The sequence below is a fragment of the Berghia stephanieae genome, chromosome 14, assembly GCF_034508935.2.
Source record: "Berghia stephanieae isolate SIO BIC M18660-M18661 chromosome 14, UCSD_Bste_1.3, whole genome shotgun sequence".
NCBI lineage: Eukaryota > Metazoa > Mollusca > Gastropoda > Nudibranchia > Aeolidiidae > Berghia > Berghia stephanieae.
In genome coordinates, this window is record NC_088373.1 from 3,416,543 (window position 1) to 3,434,042 (window position 17,500).

Genomic DNA, 17,500 nt, shown 5'->3' on the forward strand with positions numbered 1-17,500 from the left:
ACTCCCCCCCCCCCCCCCCCCCCCTTCTTTCAGTATACAAAGAAAGCACGACAAAACGAATTCTCTCTCTCTCTCTCTCTCTCTCTCTCTCTCTCTCTCTCTCTCTCTCTCTCTCTCTCTCTCTCTCTCTCTGTTTGTCAATCTCTCCTTCTCATATATCTATCTACTATCTATCTATCTATCTATCTATCTATCTATATATATATATATATCTATCTATCTATCTACATATCTACCAATCTATTCATCCATTAATAGGCATGTCTCTCTTTCTGTTTATCTATCCATACATTTAACTTTTTTCATTTTTTTGTTACACGCATTTCCATCGGCAGTTCATTAATTGTTGAAGGTTCTATTTACTATTCTGCTTTTGTAAATAAAATCAAATGTTTATCTTACGACAATCTCTGTAAGTGTAAGATTGGGCAACTGCTGTCCTATTAAAGTCTTAGCATGTCCTATAATTTCATGAATAAAGAAAGAGGGACAAAAGACCCTCATCTCAATAATTAACCAATGCAGCTAGACAAAGAAATAATATCACGTGTTGTGTAACAAATGGCACAAACACACACATATGAAACACGCATGCTGACGTCATGACATATTGCCCGGGCAATGACCAACAGGCGCATGTGATGAGCGTTGACCAATCAGAATCATTCATTTGTATGGTTGTCAGGGAAAAACATAGACTTGTTTACAGTTTTTAAAGTTGATTATTGGTTGAACCATGAAATTATGGAAATAGTCATGCTTTCTCTGAGATAGATAAAGACATCCTTTGCTGTGGTATCTTACATGGTATTGGTGGAGGAAAAGACTTGATATTACTAAATCTTGGGAATGGTGGCTCTCTGAGAGAAATTCACCTCTCGTTTTGAATGTGTCACTGATAGTTGCATTTTTAAACTTAAAATTTGTATAACTTATCGTAAATATTTATGTTGAATTATTATGTTTTTGTGTAGAAAAATGATTGTAGTTTCTGAAACAACCAAAAACTGAAATTTGATAATTTTGACCATTTCCATTTTAAAACCGGTTTTCTTCGTTTTCCAAATCCCGACTTAATACCGCTTCGAGGTGTAGGGTCACATATGATATCTTAGAACTTTGCTCAGTGAGGGAAAAAGGCAAACGAACAAATTAAACCAAAGTCTCTTACTTTTTGGCTATAAAATCAATTTTATTATTTATAAATCACTTTGATTTATGGCCTAACATATTGTTTTAACTCTCTACTTACCAGCTAATTTTAGAATTTACCCCGAAAATTCACTCCCAGCAACACAAAAACAGACTTTTCTTACTCAAACAAAAAAGTAACAATGATCTCTAGAACACAGTGTTTGCATTAATAGCTTTAACCATAGCATTTCTTTAAATTGTGTGATTTACAAGAGAAATCAGAATGAGAGAATTGTTGTTGCGTCGAAAACGAATGTGACGATTTCCCTGTTGTTGGTATGGCGAGGGTTAAAGCGATGAATACACACATATATGGCCTAACATATTGTTTTAAAGCGATGAATACACACATATATGGCCTAACATATTGTTTTAAAGCGATGAACACACACATCAACTTTGACGCGTGCAAGATCCACAGCAAGTATATTTCCAACCATCTGTCGGGCAGCCGTGGTCTCGAACGTAAGACTCACAAGTAGTTTGCCACTGTCCACCTAACCACGGCTGGTCATCGTATGGACAGTTGTCGGACATGTCCGGATCACCAGAGCTCATCCACAAACATTGACCTTTCAGACATCGTTTCATCTGAAATAAAAGAAAGAAAAAGAAAAAAGGAAATAGTGCGGCTATGTGGTCTAGTGGTATGACACTCGCTTTCGGATCGGAAGAACCTGGGTTCGAGCCTCGCGCTCGGCGCATAGTTAGTCCTTGGAAACGGATCTTTATTCACATTAAAATGTCATGGTCTCAAGTGAGTAAAGAGCTACTCGACTATGCATAAAGATATATGTAGAATGAGGCCCCAGAATTTATTAGTTACTGTAAATGAAAAACAATTAACGATTTGTTTACAATGAAATAAAAATAATGATGAAATTTAATTAAAAGAGATAAAAAGTGATCGTGGCAGTTACAAATAGAGATGTGAATATATTACGTAACTTATGATAATATGTCAGGTTCGTAAGTTTACGTTTCCAGGCAGTTGACAGGCTTGGATGATATATTCGTCTGATAACAGGCTCGGGCTCGTAAAATTCCACTTCCAGGCAATTGGTAAGGGGTTATTGTGTAACTCTTTGACAGCGGGCTCGGGTTTGATCCTTGAAGATTGTACAATCAAAGTTAAAAGCTCCGGCGTCTTAATGGTGTAGATATAATATCTACAAAGTCCCAAAAGATAAAAATCTTCCAGTATATATATATATATAAGGAATAGAGCGACTGGCCGTCCGGCATAGATTGTGGAGAGAAAGTGAGTGTCGAATGTTAGACCTATCAGCTTTTATAATAAGTGGCTACGTGACAGAATGTAGAACGAAAAGTATTCACTAATTAGAAATTAATTCGAGGGAAGGCTATAAAAGGAAAGACGATCTAATATTAGAAGGTAAAGTTTATCTAAGCCTACCGAAATATAACTGGAGTGAGATGAATTCAGTTCTTAATAAAATAAAATTTAATAAGATAATTGTGAACAACCTTTACTGTGACACCCCCCACCCACGTTTAAAATATACTCTTTAACCATTATGGGAAAGATAGATTTTACAAACGGAAGTAAATTTACTATCATGATACTCTAGCATTAATCCATTGTTATGATTTGTGCTACAATTAAATTATTTATTAACTAGACATGGAAATGTTTATATTAACGTAGGTATATGAATGGGTGACAATAACAATGAAAGATTGTGATTACAAATCATTGTGATGAACAATATGATGGCAATGTGATTACAAATCATTGTGATAAACAATAGTGATGGCAATGAAGCATGATTTAAGTCGATGATATGAAGGTAATTTACTGAATGAAATGAATGAAAATGTAAATGGAATATTGACATTTCAATTATTAATCATAAATGAGTGAAAATTCATAACAATAATAGATAAAGAGAAGATTTCCCAAATCATGAATGGGTATGGTATATATATATATATCCAAACAATACTCAATGCTACATTAAGTTGGGTCATCATGTTTACAAATAAAATTATCGAATTTGTGCGTTCTGATTTGGCATAGTTTGCGAGGTAACTAACAGTATGCATGGGAGGTTAAGTTATACCCTTCTCACGTGTTTACACTAATCGAGAAAGTAGGTCGGCGTGAATATTTTCACAGCCTGGTATGTGAGAGATACTGAAAGTGTAATTTTGCAAAAATAGGCTCCACCTTAGTACTCTACTATTATTCATTTTGTTATTTCTTATGTACGTGAGTGGTTTATGGTCCGTTTCGACCACAAACTCTTTTAGCAGTAGATATCTGCTGAATGTCTTTAAAGCAAAGACGATGGCCAGTCCTTCACGCTCTATTACAGAGTATCGTGATAATTTTCTGCTTGCATATAAGCAAGGCATTAGAGTTCCCTCATGCTCCTGTAATAGTACACCTGCGATGCCCTTATCAGACGTGTCAGTTCTTACAACAAATTCTTTTGACATGTCGGGTAATTTAAGAATTGGTTCTGAACAGAGTAATGCCTTTAATTGGTTAAAGCTATTCTGACACGCTTCTGTCCAAACAATTTTGTTCGGTGATCCATTCTTTGTCAGATTTGTTAGCGGTGTCGCGATGTGCGCGAAGTTGTAAATGTATTTCCTGTAAAAATTTAGGAGCCCAAGTACTTTGCGTACTTCTTTTTTTGTCTTAGGTGGTTGCAATTGTGCGATTTTTGTTTGTTTTTCTGTCTCGGGTGTCTGTGTCCCATGACCAACGGTATGATCAATCCTGCATTTGAAGCTTCGATATTAGTAAACATAGGTTGCGACACTGTGTCTCTATCAAAATACTTTTTTAGCGTATTTGCATGGAATGTCTTTGTTGTGTTGTTAATTTTAATCTCGTAATTAACATTAGATTTTACTGCTGTTATTTTGAATGGTCCTTTCCATGTAGCTAAAAGTTTACTCGAGTCATCGGGTAAGAGTATTAGTACTTTGTCACCAATCTCAAATTTTCTTGATTTGCTTTTGCGATCAGAGTATTCCTTGTATTTCTCTGCTTTTTTAGTGACCGATTCCTGTGCTAGCTTACACGTGTCCTCTATTCTGTCTTTCAGGTTTCTTACATATTCGTAAGCAAACATCATTTCGTTATTGTCCTCCTTATTCCCTTTACAAATGTCGGCTACTATATTGATCGGGCCGCGAGGTGATCGTCCATACATCAACTCAAATGGGGAGTAGCCTGTAGATTCTTGGGGTATTTCTCTATATGCAAATAGGATTGCTGGTAAGTATCTGTCCCAATCATCTGGTTTTTCTGCTGACACTTTTCTTAACATATTCTTTAGAGTGCCATTAAATCTTTCACAAAGACCATTTGCTTGGGGGTGGTAGGGAGTTGTGAATGAGTGTTGGATTCCCATGAGTTTCATGGTTTCTTGCATCATATGTGATGTAAATTGGGGTCCATTGTCCGACAGTATCTCATTTGGTATGCCTATTCTAGTAAAAATTGTCATCAATGCTTCAGCTATGTGATCCGATGTAGTTGATTTCAATGCTATCGCTTCTGGCCACCTGGTTGCGTAATCGACTAGTGTTAGTATGTGTGTATGGTTTCTATCTGATTTTGTTAAAGGGCCTATTATGTCAATTGCAACTTTTTGAAAAACTTTTTCAATAACTGGGGTTGTCTCTAATGGCAATCTCGGTATTCTGCCTTTTGCGAGACGTAAGTATCTTTTATATGCTTCCATGTTGCAATAAATTAGTTACGATATTTTATATATATTATATTGACAGGATACTGTTACTGACTGTTTTATTTATTTACACTTACTGGAATGAACTGTTCTATTTTTAGAAATCTCTCTCTTATTTCAACTTATTATGTATGTTGAATTTGATGCCTTTTATCGTTATATCTTATAAAGCAATGTGTCAATACAATGCGGAGTTATTATGACTTGTGTCAATAACAATGTGTCAATCGCGTGTACTCTAAACTATGTTACTACGAAAAATGTATCACCAATGTGTGTGACTCGTCGTTAGTTTGTGTACAATTATTCGCAATGACGCTAATATACTAGAGTGTGATAACAATAATAGGATGCCAAAATAATCCAAAGTTATCTATCACTAAATATAACACGACGGCTAGTAGACTCCTTTTATTATTATTTAGTTTTTAAAGACTCACTTTTCAGAACATAATATATAAGTGGTTTTCGGTAACAGTAATATGCCAAAAATGTATTTAAAACAAATCACTATGCAAAACAAATCACGATGTCTATAGTTACTATGTGATGCCCAACTCATGTAAAAGAGAATAATGAAGGATATATTTACCAATTCAGTTCGTGGCTGGGACCTCTCTCTTGTTCAATGGTTGTTCAACAATTGTAATTAGGCATTGAAGAGTGTTTAACAGTGATGTCTGAAATACAAAACAATAAAATATCGTAAGATTTACAATAGTTACAAATGTGTTCACAACACTGAGTGATTGGTTGATAGGTGAATGAATCGTTATGGAATGTAAACATATTGAAAACAATTCATGAATGAGGCAAACAACAAAATGAAATGAGTGATATAATAACAAAGTGGACAAGGAATGAATGAATGAATGAAAAACTGAGTGAATAGATGAATGAATGAATGGATAATGTATGAATGAAAGAATGAAGGGAGGAATAAATGTATGAATGATTGGATAAATGAGTGAATAAACGAATGAATGGATGAATGAATGAATGAATAAATAAATGAATGAACAATGAATGAATGAATAATTTATAAATGAATAAATGAATGAAGGAATGAATCAATAAAATGCTATTCAATTTGAATGAAAGAATGAATGGATAAATTGCTATTCCATTTAAATGAAGAAATGAAAAAGAAAAAAAAATTAATCCTGTAAATAGGGAGTTCAATTAAAATATGATCAAGTGGGGCAATCAAGAGTTTTACAATTTCAACTTTAAAGTTAGATGAAATAGATATATGCAACTAAATAAATTCAATTCTTTATATGTGTCCCCTCCAAAATGTCATGGTCTCAAGTGAGTAAAGAGCTACTCGACTAGGCATAAAGATATATGTAGAATGAGACCCCAGAATTTATTAGTTACTGTAAATGAAAAACAATTAACGATTTGTTTACAATGAAATAAAAATAATGATGAAATTTAATTAAAAGAGATAAACAGTGATCGTGGCAGTTACAAATAGAGATGTGAATATATTACGTAACTTATGATAATATGTCAGGTTCGTAAGTTTACGTTTCCAGGCAGTTGACAGGCTTGGATGATATATTCCTCTGATACCAGGCTCGGGCTCGTAAAATTCCACTTCCAGGCAATTGGTAAGGGGTTATTGTGTAACTCTTTGACAGCGGGCTCGGGTTTGATCCTTGAAGATTGTACAATCAAAGTTAAAAGCTCCGGCGTCTTAATGGTGTAGATATAATATCTACAAAGTCCCAAAAGATAAAAATCTTCCAGTATATATATATATAGGAATAGAGCGACTGGCCGTCCGGCATAGATTGTGGAGAGAAAGTGAGTGTCGAATGTTAGACCTATCAGCTTTTATAATAAGTGGCTACGTGACAGAATGTAGAACGAAAAGTATTCACTAATTAGAAATTAATTCGAGGGAAGGCTATAAAAGGAAAGACGATCTAATATTAGAAGGTAAAGTTTATCTAAGCCTACCGAAATATAACTGGAGTGAGATGAATTCAGTTCTTAATAAAATAAAATTTAATAAGATAATTGTGAACAACCTTTACTGTGACAACATTCTCTCACCGTATTCAGGTATAAAATGAGTACCTGGCCGTTAGCAGTGTTGTCTTTGTCCGAAAAATTGTAATATATCCTAACAGGCGTCATGTCCCGTCCTATATGTTAAATGTTGCTGTTGACCAGGGACCCCTTGCAAAGCTCTTTGAGCATATTTAGTGGATGTTGCGCTATATAAAGCTCATTTTTTTATTGTCACCCAACGAATCAAATTGGTATGAGATGGGAGTGACCAAGTTGTCAAAGTTTGATGAACAATAAATGTGAAAATAACAGCTTCGTAAAAAAAATTAAGAATAAATACATCAACTATGGAAAATTTCGGGCTAAAAACCTTTCGTCAGTCAATAACAAAACAATAAATAACAAAAGACTTAAAATCCAGATAGACAGGCATAGATGTAGGAAATCCTTCCATAAGCTCCTCGTGCTAAGGAAAACAGCTCAAGTATTCATTTAACTAACCTTAAGAAAAAATAAAACTTACTTCATTTAACTAACCCTAATAGGAAAAACAAACACCCAAAGATCTTTACTGAGACCTATAACTAACCCTAATAGAATGAAAACCATCCGACCTTAGCTAACCCTAAAGGAAAGGGAAAAAAACAACCTAGGACTGCTTTGCACTAGCTTTCAATACTTCAACGACAAAATGGCGCTGAGAACCAAAACAATGGTCATGTTAGGAAATGTTAAACTTTCACTAATCTATTGAGGCTTGTTCTATATTTTTAAAATTCTACTGTATATTTACAAATGAAACACGGTGAAAATGTGCGGCTATGTGATATTATGACATAACACTCGCTTTCGGATTGGAAAGTCCTAGGTTCGAGCCTCGCTCGACCCATAGTTGAGTCCTTGGAAAAGGCTATTTACGTACATTCTCTCACTGTACTCAGGTGTAAAGTGAGTACATGGCCATTAATAGCGTTGTCCCTGTCGGAAAAAAAAATGTAATATCGCCTAACAGGCGTCATTTCTCGTTCTAAGTGTTATGTGTTGCTGTTGGTCAGGGATCCTTTGCAAAGCGCTCTGAGCACGTAGAATGGATATCGCGCTATATAAAGTCTCATTTAAAAACAAAATACTAATTGAAAGATTGCTGGACCGAGGAGCTTAGTGAATTTCTCCTGAGATGTATACATCTTCACTACTATTTTTTTTTTACACCATCAGTTCAGCACAAGGAGAACGTAGAGACCATCCAAGAAATCGGAGATGTAGGCATACTCATGTCACAATCCCTATTTCGTACTCCTCAGAGGAGATGATGTCAAAGTGAGCAAGTTGGGGGTTTATAGTCTTGCCCAAGGAAAAAAAAAACAAAGGTACCTGAAGCGGGACTTGAACCTTGGGACTTTCCGGGTCACAGTGCAATGCATGACCATTCGGCCATTTGGGTGGGTGTAAAGTTTGGTAGGGAAGTTCTGAAAACGTCTGATAAGGAGAGAATTTTCCATCATTGTCTTTGTCGGAATTTTCAGAAAAACCCGCTCACCTTTCCACACTTCATTCCATCCGGCGTGTTGTAGTTTATCCAGCTGAATTCGTCATCATCCACGCTCGTCAAACACGCCAATTTAGAGCATAGTTTGTCGCCATAGCTACTGTAGTTCAATCTGACCATGGCCGATTCGTTGCCTTGCAAGAACCGACACACTTCATCAGGACTGCCTGGGTCTTGCAGGTATAGAAAAGAAGAAAAGAATGATCTGCAACATTCGTTCTCTTAACCCTCTCCTTGCCACCCATAGGAAAATCGTCACATTCGTTACGATGCTACCGACAATTTCCTCATTCTGATTTCTCTTGTACATCACAAAATTTAAAGAAATGCTTTGATTGCAGCTGTAACTGCTGAACACTGTGTTTAGAGCTCATTTTGCTGAACAACATTCTGTATAAAATGCACTTGTTACGTTTTTGTTTGATTAGGAAAAGTCTATTTTTGTGTTGGGTGGGTGTGAATTTTCTGGGGAAATTCTAAAAATGGCTGGTAAGGAGAGATTTAAAGTACTAGCGAATCACTCGAAGCAATCATCTGGTCAGTTTATGATTGTTCATTTTGGCTAATAACACTTACTTCTATATTCTTCTCAATTATCCCCAGCAATTATAAAGCTGGGAAATAATATATTACTTCAGATGAGGTTTCGTATAGCTAGTGCAATATCCACTTAAGCGGCTATGTGAACTTGTGGTATGACTATCATCTTTGGATTGGAATGTCATGGGTTCGAGTGCCGCATGAGCGGTGCAAATTTGAATCATTTACTGACATTCTCTCACTGTATTCAGGTGTAAAATTAGTACTAATATCCGTTAACAACATTGTATCTGTCAGAAGAAAAAAACCCAAAAATCTATTGCCAAAAAAGCATCCCGTCGCGTCCTACATGTTGAATGTTGCTGTTGGCTTGGAACCCCTTATAAAGCGATTTCAAGAACGTTAAGTAGATATCGCGCTATATAAAAAAGCTCTGAAGTAAAATTCCTCAAGGCACTTTACAAGGGAATCCAAGCCAACAGCAAAACGTAACATGTAGAACGAGAGAAGAATGGATGAACAGTTGGTCAACGAGCACCAAGGGTAGATGTATGTTTCCCATATGACCACTCCTGTAAAGACTGATAGCTTAAATAAGATCAGAAGACACCAGCCAAGCATCATTTTTCAACTAAGAACACAGCACGTACCGTTCAACATCCATTTAAGCAAAATTACAAAAGACACATCCCCTTCTTGCCCCCTATGTCAACACCCCAATGAAACAGTAACACACCACTTGCTTGACTTTCAACCTCTTGAAGACCTGAGATGCACATTCCTCCCACCAAATCCAAGCATCAGTAACACACTTTATAGTCACCTGGAACAACTACAAAAGACGTCTAACTTCTACGTCATGGCACAAGACCGAAGCATAGAGCTCAGGTGGTCGCTGGTTCGAATAAGTAAGTAAGTAAGTAGATATCGCGCTATATAAAAAAGCTCTCAAGTAAACTTCTTCAATGCGCTTTACAAGGGAATTCAAACCAACAGCAAAAGGTAACACGTAGAACGAGAAATGTCACCCGTGAGGCGTCATTGCATTCTATTTTATCATTCTATTTTTGTACTAAATTGGATGGAACCGCATCACCAAAGTTCCTCTAGATAAGAGTCAACAAAATAATGTTGAGCATAAGTTGGATGCCTTTGTATCTGTGTACAGGAAGTTGACGGGCAAAGACGTGCTATTTGAATTTCCAGAGTTTGTTTTGTAATGCGGAAAGTAATAATATATTGAAAAATTGAAAGGTAACCCTTCGCCTCAAAACGGTATTAAGTCGGGATGGTTAAGATGTTGAAAATTGAATTTATAGCCAGAAATATCAGACTTGTGTTGAGTTTTGTATGTTTTATTGAGGAGAATGGATAACATATTTAAGGTACTTATGCAAACAATTTATCATTTTGACCAATTTAACACTTAATTCGGCTTTTAAGCATATGGTTCGTTCCGACATAATACCGTTTTGAGACGATGGATCAAATATCAACTGAAACAAGGCTGTTGTCGCCGAATACTCATAATATTATTACACCCGAGTGCGTTGAGAGAAACAATCAACTTTCATCGCCTAGAGTGTGACTCAACTTCAGCAACTCGCCACTTCGTATGCGAATGTCATATTATTATTATCGGTGGACCACAATAGGATTCAATAGTCTGATGTCACGTCCGCCCAGCAACCAGAAGCGTGGTTCTAAACAAAGAAAATCGGTACTCTTTATTCTTCATGCTTGCTAGAAATTTTTCACATGTCGTGTGATCAGAATATATAAAAAGGGGGTATACAATTAGACCACAAAAGCACACATTTACATTACATCAATGAGAAATAAATAACAATTTGAGTTGTCAGACAGGCAAATAAAAATCGTAACGTCAAAGTGAGATGTGGCTACATTTTATCATGAGAAATATAGATTAGTAAAAGAAAAATAAAGATAGCATATAAAGGAAAAAGGTGCGTCCAAAAATACAGCCGCTCAAAAATGCAAAGAATGATTTTCTCAGCTCAAGTCTCCACCAGATTATATTCATTGTGATGACCTAAAGTTACTGAGTTCGAATACAGCCTGCGCTGTGTGGCCTTGACCGAGTCACCTCGCCCTAGCTCAGTTAGCTGCTCTGCACTACGACTGACGCCTGGGTTATTCCGGTTTTCTTTGGAGTAAACCCTAACACAAAATTTCTCTAAAAGGATTAATAAATGGAATTTTATTTATGTTATATGTTATGTTTAACAAAAACAATGTTTATATAAAGAAATCAATTAAACATTGAAGTAAAATCTTCTCTCCATGTTAATTATAATTTATAAAAAAATTTGATCCCAGAGTAATATTAATTATCCTTGGGGGGGGGGGGGGCTCCTCCTTGCTTGATTGATATACTTACCAGCCAGCAATAATTCCGAGGCACACCAATATTTGACTTACTTGACATATTTCCGATCTTCTCCTAATCTTCGGGCTGGGACGCTTTGGCAGCTTCTCTGATTTGTTGAGTGAGTTCTTTCCACTGATGACGGTCTGCTGCGATGGATCTCAGGTGTTCTAAATCCTTTTCGCATATTATCAGTTCTTGTGGGGTCATCGACGCGTTGGAGTTGTTTATTTATCGTAGTGTATGTATGCTTGTTGTGGGTCTGCCTTTGTGTTTGTTATGTCCGCATGGTGTAAAGAATAACGCCATTGCCTTATTTGTTGGAATATTTCTGTGTCCCCTTAACTCTCCCCTTACCAGCCATTTTCAGGATATTCCCCAAAACTTCACACCCAACAAACATAAAGATATATTTTCTTATCACGTAAACACAACAGCTGTAAGTTCTTGCGATAAATAAATTCTTTAGCAAAATATGCTCTACAACACACTGTGTTCATTTTCTTTAAATCTTATGATGTGCAAGTTAAATTTGAATAAGAATAATGTTGGTTGTATCGTAACGAATGTGACGATTTTCCTGTGGGTGGTAAGGAGAAGGTTAAGGTATGTCCAAAAGTCTCCATCTTGTTTCCAAAATTTTCATCGATATCCGTATTTTTTCGCATTTGTGACCCTTCGCCTCAAAACGGTATTAAGTCGGAATGGTTAAGATGTTGAAAAATGAATTAATAGCCATAAATATCAGACTTGTGTTGAGTTTGTATGTTTTATTGAGTAGAATGGATAACAATTTTTAGGGTGATAATTTTGACCATTTTAACATTTAATTCGGCTTTTAAGCATATGGTTTGTTTCGGCATAATACTATTTTGAGACTATGGGTCACATTTATGTACAGCGATTTGTTACTATTTTATTGCACCTCTATTGCGTAGTTTTAAAAAAATGAGCTTTTATACAGCGCAATAATTACTTAATTTGCACAAAGCGCTTTACAAAGGGACCCTGGCCAACAGCAATACGTAACATTTATGGCCGGACATAACGCCTGTTAGGCAATATTATAATTTTTCCGACAGACAACGCTGTTAACGGACAGGTACTCATTTTACACCCGATTACGGTGAGATAATGTGAGTAGAAAGACCTGTTCCAAGGACTCAACTATGCGCCGAGCGAGGCTCAAACTCATGACCTTCCGATCCGAAAGCGAGTGTCATACCACAGACCACATAGCCGCTTATTATACTCACCAGCAATAACTCCAGAGTCGTTTCTTTCGGACATACAGTTTTGATTATAAAAAGAAAGTAGGCTGATGGTGTTTTGAATACCAATGGCTGAACACGATGAAAAGGACAATCCTTCGTAAGTTAACGGAATGTCGGCGTTCATAGCATCACCAGAATCATTCTTACAAGTAGGTGCAAATATTGACCCGTCATGGCTGGCTCCAAGAATGTGACCTAAGAAAAATAAACAAAAATAATTGAGCTTTTATGTAGCGCAATTTCTACTAGACGTGCTCAAAGCGCTTTACAAGAAGTCCCTGACCAGCAGCAACACGTAACATGTAGAATGACCATGACGCGTACGAGGCGATATTACAATTTTTTTTCGACAGATACTCATTTTACATCTGAGTATGGTGAGAGAATGCGAATAAAGAGCTTTTTCAAAGGACTCAACAATGCGCCAAGCGAGGCTCGAAACGATGACCTTCCGATCCGAACGCGTGTGTCATAACACTATACCACATAGCCGCACAATACAAATTATATATAAATATGAACATCTTAAACTCGCATATCTACAATATTATTACCACGCATGATGCGCTTTATAATGTTTTATTAGTTCACCAAGTGGGCTCAAAGGACCGTATTTTCATTTCATACAGTTGCAGTCGCCTGAGCCGTCCATTTTGTACTGAAACTTTTATAATAACCGTCATTGCTTAGAGCTAGATTCACACCTATTCAGACCTAAGTCGAAAGTGGTAATTTGCGTCAAAACGAACGTGCCTAGCGAACAGCAACACTTAACATTTAGGAAGGGACATGACGTCTTTTCGGGCAGAAACAACGCTATTAACGGCCAGGTACTCATTTTACACAGGAGTACGGTGAGAGAATTGAGTAAAGAGTCTTTTCCAAGTTATCAACAATGCGCCAAGCGAGACTCGATCCAAGGACCTTCCGAAAGCGAGTGTCTTAACACAAGACCACAGTCATCTGAGGGGAGAATATTTGATGAGGGTCAGCCCTTTAAAGGTTAAAATATTGAGGACATAATTTGTAAATAAAAAAACCTCTCAACCCTGGGGCTTGTATGTCACAAATGTTACAGTGAATGACATAATCAGTCGGATGGTGGAAAAGTTTGAACTGAGATATTTCCAAGTCTAGTTAGAAGGTCAAATTTTATCAAAATGAGTTCTTGTCATAAATGAATAAACCAACCCTTTGTGCACATCTTCGGAAAATATCAAAGCTTAATTTCACCTCTAAAAATTTTTTGACAACTAGTCAAGTTGCAAAAAAGAATGAAATTTGAGAAAAGTTGCTGGATATCTTTCCCATATATCTGAACATATCTTCATGAAAAATTAGCCGATTTAATTGAAATAAAGATTTAAATGCTCTGGGGAGCATATTCTTTCAGAAATTGAAAAGAAAGCAAATCCAAAATTTTCACCTTCCGACTGATTATGTCATGACACATTACTCCATAGAATGAAGTTGAGATCAGTCGGGTCATTGTTATTGTATTTAATCCTCTGGTTGTGTATTTAGTTCTCATTAACTCTCTCGAGGAAAAATGTATGGAAAATCGAACAAATTTGTTCGATTTTCAATGAGGGTGAACTCTAGAGAGTTTAAGTCCTTTTTAGAGACTGCAAATGTTTTTCATATTATAGCTCTGGGAGTTGTTGTTATTGATCTGGCGGGCAGGACAGATAGGTAGTTTACCTGAACGCATACGATCAACACAAGGCATTCTATTACACTACAAAATACCTATTTCATGGGTGATGCACAGCACATCAAAATAATTGCCTGTTAGCTCAACGACAGCCAGGCCTGTGGCTGAACATACATGGCCAATGTAGGCATATCCACAAGCTCTGTCTGTGAGTTTCTCGTCCAGTAGGTTGTGTCTGTAAAAGAGAGTGATGGTATAATAACAATTTACTTCGAATGAGCTCTTAAAACTAAAGATAAGATAAGATGAAAATGATTTATCTTCTTTGTGAAAGTCTCCTCGAGGTTGAGGGTACACAGGCATTTTTAAAAGGTTCTGTTTTGGTTCTTAAACTTATCACCCTGCCTGATCTACCTGACGAGTTTATTTTGAAAATAGAGAAAGTTGCTTGTCTTTCGAAACGTTGAAAACTATTTTTATAAGAATTATCTTCATAGAGGGTATTTTATGTAGGCAGGGTGGACTGCTTAATGCTTTCAGGTCCTCCTACAATTTTATCTATTCGTTCTCTATCCCCAGCAGTGATGACGCCACAACCCCCAACAACTAATTCCAAATGTTCTAACACTTGAAACTATTGACAAACAAAACATTTTAAGGATTTCTATTCAAACGTCATTGGTCACATTAGAAAGTGTGCTCAAAATGACTCACATTGTGAAAAGTGTTCACAGTTTATGAAATATCTAACATCACGATTGATGCCTATAAGATACGAACATTTAGTAATGTCAGACACGTCCGTCCCCAAATCGAAAAAAACAGTCCCAAAACATCAATGCTATTGTTCTTTGTATCTTTTTATGAATCTCCAAAAGTGTCCCATCGCGTGATTTTTTTCTTTTTTTTTTCCAAAACAATGTAAAGCCCTTAACAGAATTCCAATTTTTGTTACTCTATATTCAGTAGCTGTATTGATGTCGTTTTAAATAGGATTCAATAATCTGATATCAAGTACGCCCAGCAACCAGCTGCTTGATTCTGAACAAATAAAATCGGTACTTTTTATTCTTCATGCTGGCTAGAACTTTTTCACTTGTCATGTCATCAGAATGTATAAAAGTCAAAACATGATCAGATTTATAATGTTTTTCTCCTCTGGATACACTTTTATGCTCGTCGGGGAAGTATTTCATAAGGGCGTCCGCCATTGTTCCGATAGTTTAGAACCAGTTACTAAGTTATTATGCGTCGTTACGAGGGAAGTGAGGTCACGATTGTTGAAGCCCATTTCATTCTCTTCAAACGAATGTTCGCAAGCTTCATCATTTTTGCCAATTTTTCCTTATAGTCACCAATTATATATAATGTAAATGTTGCTGCTCGAAGCTCGAATGAATAAATAACAATGTGAACTTGAATGCAAGATTCTATTAATAAACGAAAACTGATAATGTGGACGTTTCTGGATTTCCCCTTTATCAACAAAACAGGATGAATGAAACCCGTTTTCTGTTTTCGTTTATTAAATTGAAGCTTTCATTTAATTTCACAATGTTATTTATTCCAATTAAATATACACAGACTTTTCACTTCGATTTCAAAATTAAATTATCGAAATTCCGATTTCTCACAAAACACTTTCAACTCCGTCCAACATCAAGTCAGGTGTATTTTGCATAATAGTATTTTCTTATCTTCTAAGCATCTCCTATTTTCAAATTAAATAATAAAAAAGATTTATCACATGTCTAGGTAGTTTAGAAATCACAAAATATGCGTCAAAAAATCTCGGCACAGTCCCTTCTCACTTAGTCTCTTCGATGAGAACGATCAAAATGCAAAATCAAAACTTATCTCTATATCTGAACTCAGGCATCAAAATAAATAAATAATTCTTAGGACCTGAGAGCGAGAGCTGAACTAGAGTCTCTGGAGAATCTCATTAAAAGTAGAAGATGGTAATGGTTGGGGAATGTATGTCACAGACCTGATGAAACACTGATAAGGAACACTTTCCAATGGACATTCCAAGGAAAGAAGAAGCGAGGCCATCCCAAGGAGACTTGGAGACGTATCGTAGAGAGGGACCTAAAACAGAGAGGTCTATCTGTCCCTCGAGATGGTCCCAAAGATAGCTGCTGCAGACAGGACCAGCAGGTGGAGATCCCTTGCTTCGCCTCCAGTGCCAGCAGGCCCAGAGAGGATTGAGTGAGTGAGTGAGTGATAATTCTCAAATCACAATCTAAAAGTCTCTGTCCCAGATTTCTGGCACAATGTTCGAAATATAGGCAACATCTACAAAGATAGATAAAATTGTTGCAAAAGACAAAATGCCAAAGCTCTCTTCTTAAATATATTGGTAAGGGCTATCATTGGTTCGGCTATGTGATCTAGTGGTATGACACTCGCTTTCAGATCGGAAGGTCCTGGGTTCGAGCCTCGCGCTCGGCGCATAGTTGAGTCCTTGGAAAAGGCTCTTTAACCACATTATCTCACTGTACTCAGGTGTAAAATGAGTACCTGGCCGTTAACAGCGTTGTCTTTGTCCGAGAAAAATGTAATATCGCCTAACAGACGCCATGTCCCGTTGTTGACCAGGGACCCCTTGTAAAGCGCTTTGAATACATTTAGTGGATATTGCTCTATATAAAGCTCAAGTTAAAGCACGATTTATCATTTAAAACAAATTCTTCATTCCATCTTTTTAGAGGAATAAAACAAGAGATGTAACTCCAAAATTACAACATAGAAAAAGTAAAACGAAGTTATAATTTTCTATAAAAGCTATGTATTTTGTATTACATTTCCTACTTATCATTCTGTCTTGCTCACCCAGTCAGGAGAATGGCCATATCGTACATGTTGTCCTGGTAACTTGGAGTTATCCATTGTTCAAACTCTCTCAGCGATTGGTCGTCTTTTATCTGGTTGAATTGGAAGAAGTAAATGGACTCTCTCTGAATGATACAAAATGTAAATTCTCCTAACAGGCGTCACGTCTCGTTCTACATGTTAAATGTTGCTGTTGGCTAGTAATAATAATAATAATAATAATAATAATAATAATAATAATAATAATAATAATAATAATAATAATAAAAATATAATAATAATAATAATAATAATAATAATAATAATAATAATAAT

At 36.3% G+C, this 17,500-nt stretch overlaps 1 protein-coding gene across 2 annotated transcripts in view; it reads right to left on the reverse strand.

The window, feature by feature from the left end:
* Positions 1-1,171: 1,171 nt before the first annotated feature.
* The window catches only part of LOC144959663 (metalloprotease mig-17-like), a gene marked incomplete at its 5' end in the record, with an annotated part of 19,713 nt that continues 3,384 nt past the window's right edge, over positions 1,172-17,500 (reverse strand). Inside the window, 6 exon segments of one of the 2 annotated variants that reach the window (XM_078892332.1) lie at positions 1,172-1,511; positions 1,554-1,785; positions 8,485-8,666; positions 12,679-12,891; positions 14,446-14,585; positions 17,186-17,277. In XM_078892332.1, coding sequence (XP_078748458.1) covers positions 1,588-1,785; positions 8,485-8,666; positions 12,679-12,891; positions 14,446-14,585; positions 17,186-17,277 — 825 coding nt within the window. 2 annotated transcript variants of the gene reach the window in all.